The 21,778-nt window shown below is 47.3% G+C and overlaps 1 protein-coding gene across 6 annotated transcripts in view; it reads left to right on the plus strand.

Annotated features, from left to right (window-relative positions):
- Nucleotides 1-21,778, plus strand: part of DLG5 (discs large MAGUK scaffold protein 5) — a 153,611-nt gene that overhangs the window by 110,781 nt on the left and 21,052 nt on the right. For 3 of the 6 annotated variants that reach the window (XM_060205776.1, XM_060205833.1, XM_060206031.1), the window contains 14 exons: nucleotides 706-831; nucleotides 3,087-3,219; nucleotides 3,930-4,057; nucleotides 5,115-5,290; nucleotides 5,630-5,733; nucleotides 6,428-6,520; nucleotides 8,059-9,081; nucleotides 10,179-10,302; nucleotides 10,668-10,884; nucleotides 14,819-14,931; nucleotides 15,552-15,641; nucleotides 15,899-16,049; nucleotides 20,796-20,958; nucleotides 21,086-21,219. In XM_060205776.1, coding sequence (XP_060061759.1) covers nucleotides 706-831; nucleotides 3,087-3,219; nucleotides 3,930-4,057; nucleotides 5,115-5,290; nucleotides 5,630-5,733; nucleotides 6,428-6,520; nucleotides 8,059-9,081; nucleotides 10,179-10,302; nucleotides 10,668-10,884; nucleotides 14,819-14,931; nucleotides 15,552-15,641; nucleotides 15,899-16,049; nucleotides 20,796-20,958; nucleotides 21,086-21,219 — 2,775 coding nt within the window. The remainder of the gene's footprint in view (nucleotides 1-705; nucleotides 832-3,086; nucleotides 3,220-3,929; nucleotides 4,058-5,114; nucleotides 5,291-5,629; nucleotides 5,734-6,427; nucleotides 6,521-8,058; nucleotides 9,082-10,178; nucleotides 10,303-10,667; nucleotides 10,885-14,818; nucleotides 14,932-15,551; nucleotides 15,642-15,898; nucleotides 16,050-20,795; nucleotides 20,959-21,085; nucleotides 21,220-21,778) is intronic. The other 3 variants (XM_007539395.3, XM_060205987.1, XM_060205932.1) reach the window with 2 other exon arrangements.

Raw genomic sequence — 21,778 nt, forward strand, 5'->3', positions numbered from 1 at the left:
CCAGGCCCTGATCCTGACCTTTGTCATTACTGAGGAGGTCGAGGTTTATGGCCGTGGGGAGGTGGGGTCCAGTCGTCTTGCTCCATTCAGTGATGCAGTTGTGGAGGACCCACAGCCCACAGGACCCCCTGCTGCCAAGCCACCTGTCCCCACCTCCTCTCTGAATGACTCCAGTGACTCTGGGTTCCAGAAGCCACACTTGGCCACACTGTAAAGCCCGCATGGAGCTTAGAGCTGCAGAGAGGCAGGAGGCATGATTCCTGTCCACGCAGAGGGTACCCAGCCAAGATGTGTGGCGGGGGGCAGGCCTGTAGGGCCTGCACGGGGATAATTAGGAGACATGAGGTGGGTGCTGGAAAAGGGGCCTACCAAGTGAGCTGGGAAGGTTCATTGCAGAGAACACTGCCTCCTGCCACTCCCTCTGCTGGGTGTGCAGGGAGTGTGGAGGGGGACGGATCAGGAAGCTGGGTGGCGCATCAGGGAGGGAGGAGCGGCATCGGCACTGAAAATTCAGAGCCTGGGACTCATCACCCCGAAACTGTGATAGTATTTTTGTCCCCTTTCAGTTCCCCTGGCCTCCTGTGCATCTGGGGATGAAATGGATATCTGAGGTATTTTGTGACCAGGGACTGTTAGCTGCTGTCCACTCTAGGCCACATGCCCTCCATCCCTTGTCCCTCACCTTGCCCTCTGCCCCCCTGCTAGGACCCTCTGTGACAACCTGAGGCGGGAGCGGGACCGTGCAGTGAGCGAGCTGGCCGAAGCCCTACGCAGCCTCGATGACACTCGCAAACAGAAGAATGACATCAGCCGGGAACTTAAGGAACTGAAGTACGCTGGGGTGGGCATGCTGGGGCCACCTTTACTTTCTTTCTCTGTGACTTCAGGACAAGGCAGCATGTATTTAGTCTTGGCCATTGGGCCTTTCAGTCTGGCTTTCTTTGTAAATCTGTAGCATGGGGCTGGAGAGATAGCATAATGATGATGCCGAAAGTCTTTGATGCCTGAGGCACCAAAGGTCTCAGGTTCAATCCCAAGCATCACCATATGCCAGAGCTGAGCAGTGCTCTGGTCAAAATAAGTAAAACAAATAAAATAATAAATCAGTCTGTCACAAGGATCTGAATTTGAATTAATTAGAAATTCTTAAACCAGGTAGCCCTTTGGTGACCATGTGGAGGTGGGTAGGCCTGGGTACAAAGGCACTTAATGATATACTGTAGATTTGGACAGAGAGATACCTGTACCAAAGCTTCTTTCAATGTGGTGGGGGCTGGGATCCAACCTGAGTTGTGCGCATGGCAAAGCAGTGCACTATCCCAGTGAACTATTTCACCAGCCTGGTGCAAAATCAGCTAGGAAGGAAGGCCCCTGCTCCCAGGCAGTTCTTTGGGGACAGGCAAGCATGCATTGTTCACTCAGTCATTTCCTTCCTCCTTCCTTCCTTCCTTCCTTCCTTCCTTCCTTCCTTCCTTCCTTCCTTCCTTCCTTCCACCGTTCATTCATATACTAGTAAGGATTATTGGTTGCCTGTCTTACATGGGTCAGCCTCTGTGGGTTGTACTAGGGAAGCTGCTAAACAGGTTCTGGTTCCTGCTTTGTGAGCCCATAACCCATAGGAGACAGAACTAAGGCAAGCCCACCAGAGACTATTTTGCAAACAAGTAAAATAATGACAGATGGCGAGGGACATTGGAAGACAGTTGTAGCCACTGCCCTACAGTCTATTCTGTTTGTAAGAGCCTGGGGTGTCAGACAAGCTCCCCCTCCTTACAGCACCACTTTTAAAAGATTTATTTATTAATATGAGAAAGAGAGACAGAGAGACAGAGACAGAGACAGAGAACCAGAGCATCACTCAGGGATTCAACTCAGGAGCTCATGCCCGAGAAGCAAAAGCTTTATCCACTGCACCACCCCTAAGGTTGCAACAAAGATCAGAGTTTCAAAAGAGAAACTAGCAGCCCCACTACGTGTCAACATGGTACAGAACCAGGCTCTGGCTGAGAACCAATGGTTTTCAGTTCATTCAGTGAAATGTTCTAAGTTGTCAGGGGATGAAGGGATGAGAAACTTGAACATGTGAGAGTGAGGAGTAACGGTCTCCTCCCCCTCACGCCACCCCACCCCTTCAGTAGCATCTCCAAAACTAAGACAGTTTGTTGTCAGAAACCCAGTACAGTACCTCCAGAACGTAAGTATTATAAAGACAGTCTCAGGGGCTAAGAGGAAAAGGAACAGATTCTCTCTAGGGACCCAGCTGGGGTAGTAAATAATGGAGCCAAATCAAACGAAAGACTGCACCCTGAGCACCCAAGTAGAGGAGATTTTGCATGTTAATTGAGCTGGAGTTCCCTGGAATGTCTAAGCGAGTTTGCATGTTCACGTATGCTTGCACCTCCTCTCTGCCAAGCTCTAGAACTAGCAGGAGGCAGTGTGGGAACCTGGGCAGCTGCTCAGAAACCCTCGCAGTCTGCAGCAGGGACAGCCATGGCCAGTGGAAGGGAGATGAACTGAGTGCAGTGAGGAAATAAACGAGAGCTTCAGAGGAGGGTGGAGCGAGCCTTTGAGCTATGCTCTAGAGGCTGAGTAGCATCCTAGAGTCGGCAAATAAGAGCACAGACCCGGCAAAGGTGTGGTCCTGGGAGGTATCCACTGGAGTAGGAGGTAGGTCACGAGTGGGCCAGGAACCTACGAGTAGGTAGCACTAATGAGTTGGAAAGGTCATCTAGGCCAGGTTTTAGGCAGAATGTTACGTGCAAGTCACTGGGGAATATTGCAAGGTCCCTGTGTCCTTTTTCATCTTCTTTATTGCATCTTTAAAAAGGAGATTTATTTCAGTCAAGTTTCATCAGTTGATTGATTTTAAACTTTGAATGGATTTTGTTGTGTCTGCTTTAGTCCTAAATCTCAGAGGCTTTGCTCATTGTTCCTTCTGAAAATCCACTGACATGCAGAGCCATGACCTTCTGGATTCTTCCAGAGCTATGGGGGGGGATGGGGTGGCATCTAGCTTTCATGAGTGGTCCAAGGTGTGGGTTGTCCCCCTCCCAGAGGTCTGTTGCCATGGCTGTGTCTGTTCACAGGGAACAGATGGAATCCCAGTTGGAAAAGGAAGCCCGGTTCCGGCAGCTGATGGCCCATAGTTCCCATGACTCAGCCATTGACACTGATTCCATGGAGTGGGAAACCGAGGTTGTTGAGTTTGAAAGGGAAACGGTAAGCTGCCATCATGTCCTTTCCCCTGCTCTCCTTAACATCAAGTCTGACCAGGGAGTGAGGGGGATGGCCCTCAACAATGTTACCCCTTAATTGGCTGTTCTTTGGAAGTTCTCTTTTCTCCCAGGGTGGGAGTCTACCCTTTTTCTGCAGTTCTATTTTTAAAACTTTTTAAAAATTTTATTTATTTTACTTTCCCTTTTGTTGCCTTTGTTTTTATTGTTGTAGTTATTATTGTTGTCATTGTTAGATATGACAGAGAGAAATGGAGAGAGGGGGGGAGAAAGATAAGACACCTGCAAACTTGCTTCACCGCTAGTGAAGCGACTCCCCTGCAGGTGGGGAGCCGGGGGCTGGGACCGGTATCCTTATGCTGGTCCTTGCGCTTTGCGCCACGTGCGCTTAGCCCGCTGCATTACCGCCCAACTCCCTTCTCTGCAGTTCTAAACTGGGTTGCAGCTGGGTGCCAGGAGACAGTGACACAGTACATAGAAGGCATAAGAAGAGCAGAGTGTCGGGGGTGGTAATGGTAGGTATGTGTGTCTGCAGTGAAACACATTGCAGCTACATGTGGGCTTCATCTTGGGTGGGGGGCAAAGCCCATACAGACAAGAAAAAGAGAAATTATCTTGTTAGAGTGGGGACTTAGGAGACAAATTCTTTTCACCATTGTTTTATAAAATGGGCTTCTGCTATTGTTACTTTGACAGGAAGATATTGACTTGAAGGCACTTGGGTTTGATATGGCAGAAGGTGTGAATGAGCCTTGTTTGCCAGGGGACTGTGGCATATTTGTCACAAAAGTGGACAAAGGAAGTATTGCTGATGGCCGCTTACGGTAAGAGTTGAGGTCCAGACTTTGGAGGGATGGTGGGGTCCTTAAACTCAGGGCAGAGACCAGGAGACCTCACTGCAGGCAGTGCAGTGAATGTATACCATGGGTTGGTTGTCTGAGGACTGCAGACTCAACAGCTGACTTCTTTTTTTACTTTCTTTATTTGGGAGTTAATGGATTGTATTGCAGTTGTTGACACATGGCTACAATTTCTCATCTTCCTGTGATAGATGTCTTTAAAATGCCGTAGTCCCCAACTTTGCTGTCTTATTCTTTTTTAAATTATATTTATTTATTGGATAGAGACAGCCAGAAATCGAGAGGGAAGGGGGAGATAGAAAGGGAGAGAGACAGAGAAACTCCTGTAGCACTGATTCACCACTCACAAAGTTTTGCCCCTGCAGGTGGGATGGAGCTCAAACCTAGGTCCTTGCACATTGTAACATGAGCGCTCAACCAGGTGCGCCAACACCTGGCCTTGCTGTCTTGTTTTTTTAAAAATTTTTATTTATAAAAAGGAAACACTGACAAAAAAACGCTGTCTTGTTCTTAAAGGAGACCCCCTGACTTGCATTGACCGTTGATCTTTTTTTTTTTCTGGTTACTGGGTACTGCTTTCTGCCCCTCTGGGTAAAGAGGGACTCAAGTGGATGCATGAGAACCTTAGAAGGAGCATTCCATGTTCATTGTGTGAAATACTCAAGGCAATGATTATTACCCACGTAGTGTTACTGTGCTAAGCAGTGGTTTGAGCACCATTAATCTTTACAGTTCTGTGAGGTATGTCCCCATTTTACTGATGCGGCCACCGAAGCCCAGCGGAGCAATGTCACTCAGCTAGCTCTTAAGTGGTCAAACAAGGTTCTGACTCCAGGTTGTCTCCTGCAAGCACTGGAGGAATTTGATGATTTTACCCTTCTGGAAGAGGAAATCTTCCTGAATGTATATGTGGACTACTTTTTTTTTTTTTTGGCATTCTGATCCCTGAAAGGTAGCAATGGTGTCCTGCCAAGTAGCCCCAGGGACTGCATGGATGTTAACCTGGGTGTCCTCCCCTCAGGGTCAATGATTGGCTGTTGAGAATCAATGATGTGGACCTCATCAACAAGGACAAGAAGCAGGCTCTCAAGGCCCTCCTCAACGGGGAGGGGGCCATCAACATGGTGGTGCGGCGGAGGAAGTCCCTGGGTGGGAAGGTGGTCACCCCACTGCACATCAACCTGAGTGGACAGAAAGGTAGTCGGAAGGCTGCCGAAGGGGACAGTCTTTCTCCTGCAGAAGGGTTGTATGTTTGAGGTGGGGGGTGGGGGGTGAGATGTACATGGCCTTTGATTTCTGCCCATGTGGTTCCCCACAGTCATCTCCATGCTAGGTCTTGCCTGTCCTTGTAGGAATTTTGGATTCTTCAGATGTGACCTAGTCCCTGGGTGGGCTGACTTGGGAGGGACAGGTTGCAGTCTGCCACTATTTCCCTTTATAAGTTTATCTCACAGAGTTGAGGTGGGTCACCCAGAGGGCCAGGCAGCCCAGTCCAGGGGGAACAGGGGCAACCTGTGGTCTGCCCTGTGCTCACAGACAGTGGCATCAGTTTGGAGAATGGAGTGTATGCTGCTGCTGTGGTGCCTGGAAGCCCGGCCGCCAAGGAGGGGTCCCTCACTGTGGGAGACAGGATTGTTGCGGTAAGCCTCAAGGGTGGATCTGGGGCCATATGGGTTGCTTTGGGGAGGTCTGAACCGGAAGTAATATTTAGAGTTCTTGTATTTGCCTTGTTCTTGGGCATTGATCCATGTGAACATTTAAACACAAGTTAGTTTCATTTGATCTTTTTGCTCTAGTATGTTTCTCTTTACTGTAGGAAATACAAGAAAAAAGTTTAAGAAGGAAATGGAAATGCCTTGTTTGGTTACCGTATGTAGATTATATTATATATAGGTATATACCAGATATATACACCATATGTAGGTAACATTTAGGTCAGTGAAAAAAATCTTTATCTTTGGTTTAAATTTTTTTTTTTTGGCTGTTGTATCTGTCTACTTAAAATAATTTTTATTATTGAAGTAATAAGACTTATTTGCCATGAAATAATCAAACAAAAATACAAAAGCTTAGAGTGGAAAGTGTAGTTGTGTCCCCCCCAATTATGCTCACTTTGAAATTTTATTATTTTTATTTATTTGTTTATTTATTTATTTATTATTTTTTAATTTTTTTCTTAACCAGAGCGCTGCTCAGCTTTGGCTTATGGTGGTGTGGGGGATTGAACCTGGGACTTTGGAACCCCAGGCATGAAAGTCCCTCTGTCCAACAGTGGGCAGAGCCCCCTGTCCTGGCTATGGATCTGATGGGCTCCCCCATCCCCTCTTACCCTAGATCAATGGCATTGCCCTGGACAACAAGTCTCTGAATGAGTGTGAATCTCTGTTGCGTAGCTGTCAGGATTCCTTGACCCTTTCCCTCCTGAAGGTAAGGCCCTCCAGGCCACATCAGCTCTGCTTTCATGATAAAACAGGCAAGACTTTCATGTAGCTGAGCTACTGGATCTATCCTTGGAAAAAAGGATATTGATTTACAAAGTACAAGGCATACATGGATCCTAGTTTTGAAACACAAACAGGAAGTAGCTATGAAAGATGTCATAGGGGCACACTGGGCCACTTGAATCCGGACTGGCTACATGGTATTAGGAAATCACTCATTTTTTTGTGCATAATGATCATATGGGATTATGTAGGAGAATAACTTTCCTGTTAGGGAATTTTTAAAAAATAAATGTATTTTGAATAAGAGACAGAGAAGTTAAGAGGGAAGGGGGAGATAGGGAAAGAGAGAGACACCTGCAGCACTGCTTCACTGCTTGTGAAGCTTCCACACATGCACTTGGAAACTGGGAGCTTGAACTTGGGTCCTTGCACACGCTAACACGGTGCTCTACTGTGTGAGCAACTTCCTGGTTCCTATTTTGAGGAATTTTAAAAATATTTATTTATTCCCTTTTGTTGCCCTTGTTGTTTTATTGTTGTAGTTATTATTGTTGTTGTTATTGATATCATCGTTGTTGGCTAGGACAGAGAGAAATGGAGAGAGGAGGGGAAGACAGAGGGGGGAGAGAAAGATAGACACCTGCAGACCTGCTTCACTGCCTGTGAATTGATTCCCCTGCCGGTGGGGAGCCAGGGGCTCGAACCAGTATCCTTATGCTGGTCCTTGCACTTTGCTCCACGTGCACTTAACCCACTGCACTACCGCCCGACTTCCTATTTTGAGGAATTTTATGCCTGTGTTGTTAAGGGTAAAATGTCATGAGATCTGTAAAGCTACTTTCAAATATTCTTCAATACAGCTAAATATAAATAATTTGACAAAATGTGGTTGAATCTAAATGGTGAGTTTATGGGCACACATTGGTTGTTTTTTTTTTTTTTTTTTTTTGCCTCCAGGGTTATCACTGGAGCTTGGTGCTAGCACTACGAATCCATTGCTCTTAGAGATTTTTTTTTCTTTCGTTTTATTGGATAGGGCAGAGAGAAATTGAAAGAGGAAGGGAAGATAGAGAGAAGAGAAAGATAAACACTTGGGAAGTGACCGCCCTGCAGGTGGGGAGCTGGGGGCTCGAACTAGGATCCTTGCACTTTGTACTAGGTATGCTTAACCCAGTGCACTACCACCGGGCCCTCACACATTGCATTTTCTGTTGATGTTTCTATGTAATTGAAAATCTGATAGAATAATGAAGAATTAAGTAGCTGAATATTTGAAAAATCAGTAAAAGATCAGAACCACAGGTCCATTTCTCTCTAAGAGAAATTAAAAAAATAATTGTGTTTCAAATTAAGAGGCTTTTGGATCTGGTTTAGGTTTAAAGGAAAGTGGAGCTGACGCAGAGTTCTTTACCCCTGCAGCCCCTATGAGCCTGATCATCATTGCACCCTCAGGGAGGGGTTTTCGTCTAATACCCACAGTCTCACTTGCTCACTTTCTCACTTTTCTGCCATCCTTACAAGGTCTTTCCTCAGAGTGCCTCGTGGAGTGGCCAGAACATTTTTGAAAATATCAAGGACTCTGATAAAATGTTGAGTTTCCGAACACATGGCCCAGAGGTCCAGTCTCAGAATAAACGCAACTTGCTGCAGCACAATAACTCCACACAGACGGACATCTTCTACGCAGACAGACTGGAGGACAGGAAAGAGCCGGGCCCCCCAGGAGGCAGCAGCTCCTTCCTGCTTAAGCCATTCCCTGCGGGGGGACCCTGCCAGGTGTCCCCACAGACCTGTCCCAGCGCCTCTGAACGGAGCCTGAGCTCCTCCCACTCAGATGCCTCTGGGGAGCGTGGCTATGGGCTTGTGGATGTGCGTGGCCGGCGGCCACTGCTACCCTTTGAGACGGAGGGGGTCCCCTGTGCGGAAGCAGAGTCCCCTCTGGAGAAGGCAGAGCCCGAGGGCTCTAACAGTGGTGGGACCTGGCCCAAGGCCATGCTCAGCTCCACAGCAGGGCCTGAGAAACTCTCTGTTTATAAGAAGCCAAAGCAAAGAAAGTCGATCTTTGACCCCAACACTTTCAAACGCCCTCAAACCCCCCCTAAAATAGACTACTTGCTCCCAGGATCTGGACCCGCTCATTCTCCCCAGCCTTCCAAGAGGGTGGGACCTCTGACACCCCCAAAACCTCCCAGGAGGAGTGACTCCATTAAGTTTCAGCACAGACTGGAAACTAGTTCCGAGTCAGAGGCTACCCTGGTGGGCAGTTCCCCGTCCACCAGTCCCCCCAGTGCCCTGCCCCCTGATGTGGACCCTGGAGAACCCATGCATGCCTCACCCCCTCGCAAGGCCAGGGTCCGAATTGCTTCCAGCTACTACCCTGAAGGTGACGGTGACTCCTCCTACCTGCCAGCTAAGAAGTCCTGTGATGAGGACCTAACCTCCCAGAAAATGGAAGAGTTAGGTCAGAAACGCCGCCGACCAAAGTCTGCCCCCAGTTTTCGGCCCAAGCTTGCTCCAGTAGTGATTCCTGCTCAGTTCCTGGAGGTAGAGCCCAGCCCTAGGTGGGAGGTGGGGAAGGGAGGTGGGAGGTGCTGGGTGGAGTTGAAAATTGATTATGAAAGTGCCAGATTGACTGAACCTATTCCACCAGGCTGCTGCTTAGTCCCAGCTCCTTTACCTTTGTGCTTGCTACCTCTGCTCTTGGCAGGTGGATGCCAGAGGGAAGCAGGTCCCCTTAAGAGAATCGAACGTCCTGTGGGGTTATACACATTAGTAAGAATATAACACCAAGGGGGCAATGGTGTTTTGCATCTAGCATTTAATTTGCTTGATCAGTAAGACACTTTGGAACTTGAACAGCAGAGCCAAGAAACACATACCTTCCTTGCAGTGCTTAGGGAGATGAGAAAACACATGCAGTTCTCTTAGCTGTCAGCTGGACAGACTGACTTTGTTTTTGTATGTGCCATCCATCATTGTTTCCAGAAGAGAGGTTGCTGTAAGCCAGAGGATGAATCCACATTACTTTCTGTAGACACAGCTGAGTAAGTTGTTTGGAGCTGTTAAATGCTTATACTTGGTGCACTCACATACCCCCCTCCTCCTCCTCCTCCTTTTTAATGTTTTATTTGTTTATTTATTTATTTATCACCAGGCTTATGGTAGTGCGGGGTCTTGAACCTGGGACTTTGGAGCTTCAGGCATGAGAGCCTCTTTGCATAACCATTATGCTATCTACCCTCCTCCGCCCATGTTTTAGTTATTTATTAGTGAGAAAGATAGGAGGAGAGAGAGAAAGAACCAGACATCACTCTGGTACATGTGCTGCTGGTGATTGAACTCAGGACCTCAGGCTTGAATGTCCAGTGCTTTATCCACTGTGCCACCTCCCCGACCACCACACACCATCTTCTTCACATACACTCTTTCTTTTTGTAGAACAGAGTCTTGGCCTGCAGTTTTCTCGCAAAGTATTTCCGAAAAAGTACGTCTGTTTTAGTCATGTAAAGCAGTGTGAATGAGCAGTGCACTATCTCTTCATTTGTCCAAGAGGGAGGAGCTAGTGTAGGGGACAGAAATCGCTTGCAAATGCCATGCATTTCCCTATTTCTAGCCACTGCCTCTTGCCTTTGGTTGTGCAGGAGCAGAAGTGTGTCCCAGCCAGCGGAGAACTTTCTCCAGAACTCCAGGAGTGGTCCCCTTACTCACCAGGGCATTCCAGCCGGCACAGCAACCCCCCACTCTATCCCAGCAGGGCATCTGTAGGTGAGTTGGCAGGGCAGGACTGGAGAGGAGGGTCAGTGTGGCATCATGGGGCTGCCAGTCCTAGGGAAGAACAGGGGCAGTTAGCCGAGGGGACCAACTACATGAGCTCAGTGGGAAAGTGCAACAAACCAGTAGGTACTGCCACGCCTGGGATGTCTAGTTTTGTGACAGTGGTGTTTCTTAGCTTTTCAGAGCACTTCCCATAGCAGCCTGAACAGTAGGAAGTGATAAGAGTTCTCCCACTGGACAGATGGGAAAGAACAAAAGAAGTTTAGAACTGGCATTTAGAAGTTTAATTTTCTGAGGTTGTTTCCCTGACGATTCCTTGGCTTTTTTTTTTTTTTTTTTTTTTTCTGGGACTCAAGGGGGTGACTTACACAGGTCCAGTGCTTGGCTGGGTACTTGGGGACAACTTTTCTCATCCAGCCCATTTCCAGGCACTGTTCCTCGGAGTATGACCCCAAGTACCACCATGAGCTCCATCCTGAGGAACCCTATCTACACCGTGCGTAGCCACAGAGTCGGCCCTTGCAGCTCTCCGCCTGTCCCCAGAGAGGTTGGCCCCCAGGTGTTGCATTCCAGGTATGTCAAGTCTCTCCATGTACCTCCTGTACCCTTCCCACCCATGCCTGGACAGAAGGCCTCTGGTGCGTGAAGAGACCTATAAGTACAGAAGCTTTCTTGCTGAGCTGAGGTGAGGCCAAACATTGCAAGGACTCCAGGGAAGTGAGCATAAGGATACTCCTTTTATTCATGAATGCAGGGCTTGGAAATGTGTCTGAAGAAAGATGATATAAAGAAAGTGGTAGAGGGGAAGAGAGAGACAGACTGGGAGTACGGATCAACCTGTCAACACCCATGTTCAGTGGGGAAGCAATTTCAGAAGCCAGACCTTCCACCTTCTGCATCCCACAATGACCTTGGGGCCATGCTCCCAGAGGGTTAAAGAATAGGGAAGCTATCAGGGGAGGGGATGGGATATGGAGTTCTGGTGGTGGGGATTGTGCGGAGTTGTACTCCTCCTATCGTATGGTTTTGTCAGTGTTTCCTTTTTATAAATACAAAATTAAAAAATAAATAAAATATTTAAAAAAAGAAAGTGGTGGGGGCTGGGCAGTAGCACAGCAGGCTAAGCACATATAACACAAAGCACAAAGATCCCAGTTCAAGCCCCTGGCTCCCCACATGCAGGGGTTCGTTTCATAAGTGGTAAAGCAGGTCTGCAGGTGTCTATCTTTCTCTCTGCCCCTCTCTGTCTTTCCCTCCTCTCTCAATTTCTCTCTGTCTTGTCCAACAACGACAGCACTGATAACAGTAATAATAACAACAACGATAAACAACAAGGGCAACAAAAGGGAAAAAATGGCCTCCAGGAGCAGTGGATTCATAGTGCAGGCACCGAGCCTCAGGGATAACACTGGAGGCAAAAAAAAAAAAAAAAGTGATAGTCAAGTGCTTATGTTCTAGTACTGTGCTCAGATCAGATCTTACTTAAACACCATAACATTTAATTTCCATAGCAACCTAGTAAGCACATCACTGTTTTTTTTTTTTCCCCTTCTTTCACCAAGGTCATCACTGGAGCTCAGTGCCTGCATGACAAATGCATGACAAATGCAGGCACTGAGCTCCACCACTCCTAGAGGCCATTTTTGTATTTGTTTATTTATTTTATTTTTTATTTCTTAAATATTTTTATATTTATTTAGTTACTTATTCCCTTTTGTTGCCCTTGTTGTTTTATTGTTGTAGTTATTATTGTTGTTATTGATGTCATTGTTGTTGGATAGGACAGAGAGAAATGGAGAGAGGAGGGGAAGACAGAGAGGGGGAGAGAAAGTACCTGCAAATCTGCTTCACTGCTTATGAAGCAACTCCCCTGCAGGTGGGGAGCCAGGGGGCTTGAACTGGGATCCTTATGCCGGTCCTTGTACTTCGAGCCACTGCACCTGACCCACTGCACTACTGCCCGACTCCCTGTTTGTTTATTTTTGAATCAAGATAGAAATTGAGAGAGTAGGGGGAGGGGAGTGGAGAGAGAAGAGACACCTGCAGCATTGCTTCACTGTTCATGAAGCATCTCACCTGCAGGTGGGGACCAGGAGGTTGAACCCTGCTCATTGCAAATAGTATTATGTGCATGATACCCAGTGCACTACTATCTGGGCCCCTGTCCACTTGTTTATAGATGGGGAAATGGAACCTTTAAATAAAAGTTAAATGTGAGGAGAGTCACAAAGGGATAGCTTACCAGCTGGAGTGCATGCTTTAGCACTCATGAGGGCCTGGATTTGAACCCCTCACCACCACATGGGAGCACCATCCGTAGGGGAAGCTTCACAAGCAGTGGATTAGTGATGTTGTGTCTCTCCTTCCCTGCCTACCTCTGTTCCATTCTCCATCTCTTACCCTCAGTGGTAAAAAGTCTACCTGGAGTGGTAAAATTGTGTAAGTAGGAAGCCCTGGCTGGGAGGTAAGAGGTGGGAGCAAAAGGAAAGGAAAGTGAAACATGTATTAATTAGCTCTAGACCAGGAAAGTGAACCATGTATTAATTAGCTCTAGACCAGGAAAGTGAAACATGTATTAATTAGCTCTAGACCAGGAAAGTGAAACATGTATTAATTAGCTCTAGACCAGGAAAGTGAACCATGTATTAATTAGCTCTAGACCAGGAAAGTGAAACATGTATTAATTAGCTCTAGACCAGGAAAGTGAAACATGTATTAATTAGCTCTAGACCACTCGTTTCTTTTTTTTTTTTTTTGACAAGTTTTTATTGAACACTTGCCAAATGTTATGGACTGTTCTCGTGGGATTCAGTGGAGAACTAAGATTCCTCTCACTTGGCATTTGTGTTTAAGTGTGGGGGGCAGACGGGGGGAAAAGTGAGCAGAGTGATATCACGTGGTACCAGCTGGCTCTGAAGATTATAAAACTGGGTGACAAGCTAGACCCTGTTTTAGAAGAGGGTAGCAGGAAGGGCGCTGTGCTGGGGCAGATGCTGGCTATGCTCAGAGACCTGGAAGAGGCTACCCAGACCTGGAGCTGGGACCTCTGGGAAGGTGGGAGTAGGTGCTGCTGCTCAGGTATCTGAAAACAGTGCTGTGGGCTGAAGGGACAGAATGGGGAGAGTTTGGCAAAAAGTCACTGAGTCAGAAGAGCCTAGGTCAGAGATTTACAGGTGACAGCCTCATCAGTGCCAAAATTTTTTTGGGGGGGATAGACTGTTTTAAAATTTTCCATTGGTTAAGAAAGTGACTCATGAATGCTTGAGTTCTTATATTCAGTTACTGGATGACAAGACCAAAATAATGCTATCATATATATATATAATTATGATCAGCGAGTTCGTTGGATTAGAAGGGTACAATTCCACATAATTCCCACCACCAGAGTTCCACATCCGATCGTCTCCATTGGAAGCTTTCCTATTCTTTATCCCTCTGGGAGAATGAACCAAAGATATTTATGGGGTGCAGAAGGTCTGGCTTCTATAATTGCTGCTCTGCTGGACATGGGTGTTGGCAGATTAATCCATATTCCCAGCCTGTTTCTATCTTTCCCTAGGGGCAGGGGTCTGGGAGAGGTGGGGTTCTAGGATACATTGGTGAGGTTACCTGCCCAAAGAAGTCAGGTTGGTGTTGAGGCAGCATCTGCAACTTGGTGACTGAAAAAACACAAAGATATAAAGCAGAACAAATTGATTAATAATCAGGAACCTAAAGGCAAGAATATAGCAGATGAGATTTGGGGTCTCCACTTGGGAAAAAGCTAGTAGGCCTATTTTAGGTATATTCCAAGGGGCCCATGGCTTTATTAATTTTTCCTGAGCCTGACAGCTAACATGCAGGTAGACCAAAGGTATTGTCTGGGGAGATGGTGTCAGAATTGGAAATAGGACTAGAAAGCTGGATCAGGGAAGAGAGTAGCTCCCAAATACGGGAAAAGTATGCCAATATTGTTAACTGTAAACCCCATCCATCTGATCTGGGGCCCATATTCAGTACAGGAGCCTGTGTAACCTCTGCATCCCTGTAGGTCTGAGCTCGCATCTTTGGGGCCCTGAAAGGCAGCCTACTGTGGCAGTGCCCATACTCTGACGTCTGGTTCCCTAGGCAGTTTCTCCTGAATAAGGGTACAGGTCACTGTCCTAGGTTCTGAATGCCTGTTTAGCCTCTTGCCCATCCTGGAGCCTCTCCTTACTCCAGCCCACTGAGGGTTCAGAGCCTCTGCCTTTTCCTGTAGACAAGACAGTTCTTCCTCCCAGTGAGCCATCTGTGAAGTAACTACTTTCACTCTCTCCAGGTGACCCTTTCTACTGTAGCAGGGCACTTGTTGGTTGCCACCTCTGAGCAGTGGTTGTTGCCAATCTGCTGTCCTTGAGTGACCATGAGTGATTTCTGTCCCAACTTTCTACAGATTCAGGGAGGTCTTGAGCCAAGCCCATCACTTCTATTTCTCTCCAACAGTTCTGCTCTTCCTCCCAAGTCTCTTAGCACTCTGACTCTCTTGTAGTGTCCAGCACCAGGGACGTCTGAGCCTGGACCTGAGCCACAGGACCTGTAGTGACTACTCAGAGATGAGAACCTCCCATGGTTCCAACTCGCTGCCTTCCAGCGCTCGCCTTGGTAACTGAACCACTGAAAACTGCTTATTAAATGGGGCACCAAGTGTCCTTTATCTCCAGCGGCATCTTTATGCCCAGCCTTCCTGGGGGCCTGTACCATCCCCAGGCAATGGTGGCCCCACACTGCACTCAGAGTTGTTTCCTTTGGCTTCTGTGTTTCTTCAACTTTGCTCAGTTGCCATGGGGCTGTTCAGATGACCTCCTGACCCAGAAGCCTTACTTCCTATCCCTGGGTTTTTCTTTCATTCAGGGAAGTGGGGGAGGGAGGTGTTGTACTGATATAGCTACACAATATGTAACCCAGAATGGACTCTAACAGACATCTTATAATGAGATTCTGACAGAACTACTTGTGGGAAGAAGGCAAGCAAGCAATCACTTCCACCACTTAGGCGTCTGTCTGTGTTTTGGAATGTGAGTGATAACTCGTATAGTGCTGTCCCTGCAGCACGTGCGGCCCACACAGTTCCTTCAGATAGCTGCTGTCCTCCGCTGTTTCGTATCTAGGCTTCTCAGGATACGTGACTGGGTCTTGCTGTGCATTTTGTCATGGCTGTGAGGTGATGAGGACTGGTGTTTAGTCACAAGCTTAAACTTCTGTCTCCTTGTGGAATGGTGTAGGGTCTTCAAGCAACTTGCAGTTCAAGACAGAACGCATTAAAATCCCATCCACACCAAGATACCCCCGCTCTGTTGTGGGCTCTGACAGAGGTGAGTCCTCTCCTTCCTGCTTTCTGTTTTAGTCTCTCTGCTCATACTGACATTATCTTAAAACTACCTCACCGTCTCAGTTGGTGGTTACTGACAGCCCTGTTTCAGGCCTGGTGATGTGTCATGTGTGGAAAGGCCGTGTGGAGGCCTGCAATGTAGCCGTGAGTTGGCCCTCTGCATCTGAAGCCTCTTGATCCTGGCAGTGGAGAACTGAGATGAAGCTTGTGGCCTGTGTTACCCTGTACTTCTCTTGGCAGGTTCCCTGTCGCATTCGGAATGCAGCACTCCTCCACAGTCACCCCTGAACATCGACAGCCTGTCTTCTTGTAGCCAGTCCCAGGTGTCAGCCTCCACCTTACCCAGAATTGCCGTCAATACTGCGTCACTGGGGGATCGAAGAAAGGACCGGTGAGCATGACCTGGTGTCTGTGCTGTGGGCATGCTGGTGCACAGTGCACTCCTGCAGGGGGCCAGGGCTCCGTTGAGGGAGGGGGCTTTTCATAGAAGCAGTGGGAGCTGAATTGTTCCATCTGAGTTGATCCTAGGGTGAAGCTGCTCTCATTGGGTCACCTAGCATTCACTAGCAGGTCACTAGCAAGTCCTGTGAACACATGGTGCAAGAGGTGGGAAGGCAAGGTAAGGAGCAGGATGGGCTCCTTCCGTGACTGCTCAAAGGAGGGGGTGGGCTGCAGCAAATGGTGTTGGAGACTACCTAACAGTGACGATGATACGAAGACACCATTCATACCTCCCAGGCCTTTAAGTACTTCCCATCTATTAAGTCGTGAAATCCTTGCAATAACCCCATGGAAGCAGCAACATCAGTATTATTGTTGTTATTGTTGCTTTAATTTTTAAAAAACTTTTTATTTATAAAACGTAAACATTGACTAAACCATAGGATAAGAGGGGTACAACTTAAAAAAAAGTGGGGTACAACTATACACAATTCCTACCATCAGAACTCTGTATCCCATCCCCTCCCCTGATAGCTTTCCTATTTATTCCTCTGGGAGCATGGACCCAATGTCATTGTGGGATGCAGAAGGTTGAATGTCTGGCTTTCGTAATTGCCTCCCCGCTGAATATGGGTGTTGACAGGTCGATCCATACTCCCAGCCTGTCTCTTTCCCTAGTGGGGAAGGGCTCTGGGGAAGCAGAGCTCCAGGACACATTGGTGGGGTTGTCTGTCCAGGGAATTCTGGTTGGCATCATGCTAGCATCTGGAACCTGGTGGTTGAAATGTTGCTTTAATTTTTTATTGCCTTTATTATGTGATAGAGACAGCCAGATATCAAGAGGCAAGGGGGAGATACAGAGGAAGAGAGACACCTGCAGACCTGCTAAACCAGTTGTGAAGCTTCCCCCCCTGCAAGTGGGGACTGGGGGGCTTGAAACCAGGTCCTCGCACACTGTAAAATATGCACTCAACCAGGTGTGCCACTGCCTGGCCTCCTGTCGTTGTTGTTGCTATCATTTCCATTTTATATATAAGAGGAAACTGAGGCCAGAAAGTCAGAGGTATGTCTATGACCATATGGTGAGTGACTGAGCCACTTAAATTAGAATCAGAACTCATTCTTTCTTATTTAGGCTGAGCACACAAATGAGTGCCTCATGATCCCAACCGTATTATTTTGAAAATATACATTGAAAAGAAGACTGTAGGGAGCTGGGTGGTAGCACAGTGAGTTAAAGGCACATGGCGCGAAGTGCACAGATCGGCTAAGGATCCCAGTTAGAGCCCCCGGCTCCCCACTTGCAGGGTGGTCATTTCACAAGTGGTGAAGCGGGTCTGCAGGTGTCTATCTTTCTCTCCCCCATCTCTCTCGGTTTCTCTCTGTCTTATCCAACAACAGTGACAATAATAATAATAATAACCACAACAACGATAAACAACAAGGGCAACAAAAAGGAAAAATAGCTTCCAGGAGCAGTGGATTCATAGTGCAGGCACCAAGCCCCAGCAATAACCCTGGAGGCTAAAAAAAAAAAAAAAAAAGAAGACTGTAGGTCACTAACTTACAGCTTAGCTATATCCTAGGACAGTCTCAGCTGGGATTTTAGGTCAACTCCAGGCAACTGTTCATCCAGACAAACCTCCTTTGAGGGGCTTTCACACACACCCCTACTGTACAAACTTCATTTTCCTCTTTTCCTTGAAATAGAATTTATTACATCAGCCTTATATTTAAGATGCTTATTTTGATCTCCATCAGAGATCTTCAAGAAATTTGGTTAAGTTCAAACTTGCTTTCATTTTGTCAGGAGGAATAAAACTATGCTTGTTCACTCATATTTAAACCAAGGGCCAGGGCGGAGGGTAGACAGCAGAATGGTTATGCAAATAGACTCTCATGCCTGAGACTTCAACATCCCAGGTTCAATCCCCTGCACCACCATAAGCCAGAACTGAACAGTGTCCTGGTAAAACAAACAAACAAACAAATACACCAAGGGCCAGTGTAGCTGTGAGCCACAGGGAAGACCCCACTCTGTGGGCCCTGCATTCGGAAAATCTCATTTCTCTCAAGAATCTAAACTTGTAAGATAGAAAACCCACTGAGTACTAACTGGTGAGAATCTGAGAAGGAGCTGAAATAGTGCTATACCCAAACACTGATGTGCTGGGCTTATAGGGGAGTGAGGTCCCAGCTATATGGAAATGTTTGTGATATCCAAACATTTAAGAAATGTTTGTGATAACACAAACCTGCCATTAGTAGTGGACCAGGTGGTTTGTCTTGCTGAATCCCAGCTTGGGTCATTGAAAGAACAAGATCATCCCCTAAAATAAAGCAAGTTCCTTCAAAACAGAAAGGGCTTTCCATATGTCATCAAGTATTTCCTTAGGTCCTCTGCTTCTTGGATGAAGAACCAGAAACTTCTTCAGGAGAGAGCAAAGTACCAGCCATTCGTGTCTTCACAAGACTCACGATCCAGTCAGAGAGAGAAAACAAGGCACATGTGACTCAGCTATAGGAGTTGCTTACTAGAAATAGTTCTGTTTTCTTGATTCTGAAATGCACTATCATGTAACTTGTCTTGCAACTTGTAAATTGTCTACAGTGGGGAAATTAGAAAACAAGAAAGTCACATCTACTCCCATCAGCTGGAGATTCAGTTGTTACTAACCTTTTGATAGGTGTGTATATGCATGTACACATGAGCACATATTACATGTGCAAGGACCTGAGTTTAAGGCCTTGAAGGGAAATTCACCAACAGTGAAGCAGTGCTGTAGGTAGTGCCTGCCTCCTCTCTCTCTCTCTCTCTCTCTCTCTCTCTCTCTCTCTGAGTCCACAGGCAGAATCACTACTCCAGCCTGATAGTGTCTATTTTCCCCTCTCTCTCCCTCCCCTTCTCCCTCTCTTTCTCGCACGTGTGCCCAGCCCCTTCCTTCTCAATATTTCTTTGTTCTAGTGAATAAAATAAATAAAATTTAAAAAAGTTTTTTGATCACTCAAAAGCTAAGAAGGTAAAAACTCAGCTCACCTCACCTAGAGTTACAGTTATTATTTTGGAAAGGTCTTCCATAGAACAAGCTCTTTATGCACAAATAGTTATACTTATCGCACAGCTTTATGTAAATGGAATCATGCTGCCCTGTCTTCTCATGCCACAGTGTGTTCGCTATATCTTTCTGTAGGTAAATCCTAATTTGTATCATGTCATGATGGCTTCATGGCTTTTCCACCATATAGCATTATTATTACGACTCTGTTACATGTTGCTTTATTAAGATAAATGTGTTATCTTTAGGTGGGCCAGAAGAGAGGGTTTACTTACCAGGAACTCCAGACTGGAAACTGATTGCATACACATAGATATATCTATATGTATCTGTAGGATGACCTGGGATGCGGAGAGGGAGGCCTTCTCCCTGTTCTGGGCCTCTGTGCCAAACTCCTAGGCTGGGCATGTGTGAACAGCATTGGGGTGATTGTTCACGAAGGTTTCTTAAACTCTATAAATTGCTGGTCTCAGAACTGACTAAGGGTACAGGCCAGGGACTGACCTTCTGAGCCAGAGGATCAAGGAAGACATTTCATAATGAGTGCATTTGTAAGCAGTAGGGACAATGCCGGTCAGGGGTTTCAGTCTCAATATCCAGATAGGACTGGGCCATCCTCAGCCAGGACCCACCCAGAGGTCCCCTGATCTCTGATAGAGTGTTTCTGTCTATGAATGGCAGGGCACCTGCCCACCCACTACCCTGTGATTCCCCCCACACACACACATACACTGTGTTCTGGAGGGTGATGGCGTTCCAGTTGATTCCTTTGCCTGTGATTTATGTCTTGAGAGGAAACTTGTTATGTCCCAGAAGTGAGCCCAGGCAGCATGAGTTGCTGTCACATTAGGGCAGCTCAACGATGCTTGACTTCTTAACCATCTGCCTTCCTTCTCCAAGCATCCTTCTCTTATTGTTAACCCTTCACTCCTTCCAGATGTCTCCACTACCACAGATCCTTCCTGAGATTGCCTGTGGCTGTGAGGCCCAGGTCCTCCTCGTTGAGGAGTCTGAGGTTGGCCTGACATGAGGCTCCTGCCTGCACCCCCTGTCCCCCCTTCATGCCCTCAGTGCAGTGATGGCTCCCTGGGCCAGCAGGTGCATGATTGCTGCCTCGCTCCAAACCCCTCCACCCTTCTCTTAATGGCTCGGGTTTGCAGCAGCTTAATTCCCATGATCAGGTCGCATCACTCCATGCACTGCTAAATATAAAAACTGCTATTTTTACATGACTGTGGGTGAATGTCATTCGGAAGCCACATCTTATTCTTTGAGGCCAACATAAGACCCCACTGGGGTCTATCAGTGGCACATTGTGAGGCAACTCCTCTCACACTATGAAAAGCCGTGTGCTTTCCCCCTGCATATATCAGTGTTTATAGTTCACACAAACCATTCCTTGTGTCATTGTGATCCAGTGCTTCAGTGTCCATTTGGGGATGTTGTGTTGGTATTGCACGAGGTTTCAGAAATGCACTGTCACTGTCATACAACAGTTTGTCATGTTATCAGCTGCGTCATTATAGGAGCATCTGACATTCTCTCCCCCTTTATATGTGGCTAAGTGCATGCCTGACTGCAAACCTCTCCAAACATTTCCTTTGGGTTCTCCAACCCAAAACTGTTGACTCTTTTTCAAGGCCCTACATGGAGGAGCCACGCCATGTCAAGCTGCAGAAGGGCCCAGAGCCCCTGGGCATCTCCATTGTGAGTGGAGAGAAGGGCGGTGTCTACGTCTCCAAGGTGACTGGTGGGAGCATCGCTCACCAGGCTGGCCTTGAGTATGGGGACCAGTTACTTGAGGTAAGGGGAGATTCCTTCTGCATTGGCTTCTCTGTCCTGTCTTCCTTTCATTCCTTCTGCAACAAGCAGTGCTCTCTAGACCCCTAGTCCCTGCCACATCACCAAGTCCACTCTGGGTGTTTTCTAGTTCAATGGCATAAATCTGCGCAGCGCTACAGAGCAGCAGGCCCGGCTCATCATTGGGCAGCAGTGTGACACCATCACCATCCTGGCCCAGTACAACCCGCACATGCACCAGCTCAGCAGCCACTCTCGGTCCAGGTGAGGCGAATTGGAGGTGGCGAGTGTGTGGCTGTACTCAGGGAGATCAGGGTAACAGCTGCATGTTCTAGGAAGCTGCTGGAAAAGCAGAGTTAACTAGCCCTGGATTTGGGAAGACAAGCACACAGTGGGATTGTTCCTCTAAAGTAGGGCTTGGGTGGGAACTGATGACTGGGCCCCCTTGTGCAGGAGGAAGCTCTAGGCTTAGGTATGTGGTAGCCACAAATGGGGGTTCCACAGGACAAGATTCCTACAGAGTGGTCTGATCCCTCGTCCAGCAGCAGACACCGGACAACTGCCTGTGTCTGTCTCTGTGCTGTGATGACAAGGCAGATGAGAGAAGACATGCTTCCACCATGCAGCACTGAACTGCTTAGCAGCACCGCTTAGCAGTGCCTGTGTGTATGGGGTGGGGGTGGGGGGGATTAAGATATATAAAAAAAGAGGGGAAAGTATAGTGAGTTTTTGTACTCCCAGGTTGACACTTTGGGAGCAGGTCAGGAGGAGAGGATAGGAAGATCCTTCAGGTGCTCTGTGTCCATGCTCCTGAGGAAGCTTG

Source organism: Erinaceus europaeus, chromosome 1, assembly GCF_950295315.1.
Source record: "Erinaceus europaeus chromosome 1, mEriEur2.1, whole genome shotgun sequence".
Classification (NCBI taxonomy): Eukaryota; Metazoa; Chordata; class Mammalia; order Eulipotyphla; family Erinaceidae; genus Erinaceus; species Erinaceus europaeus.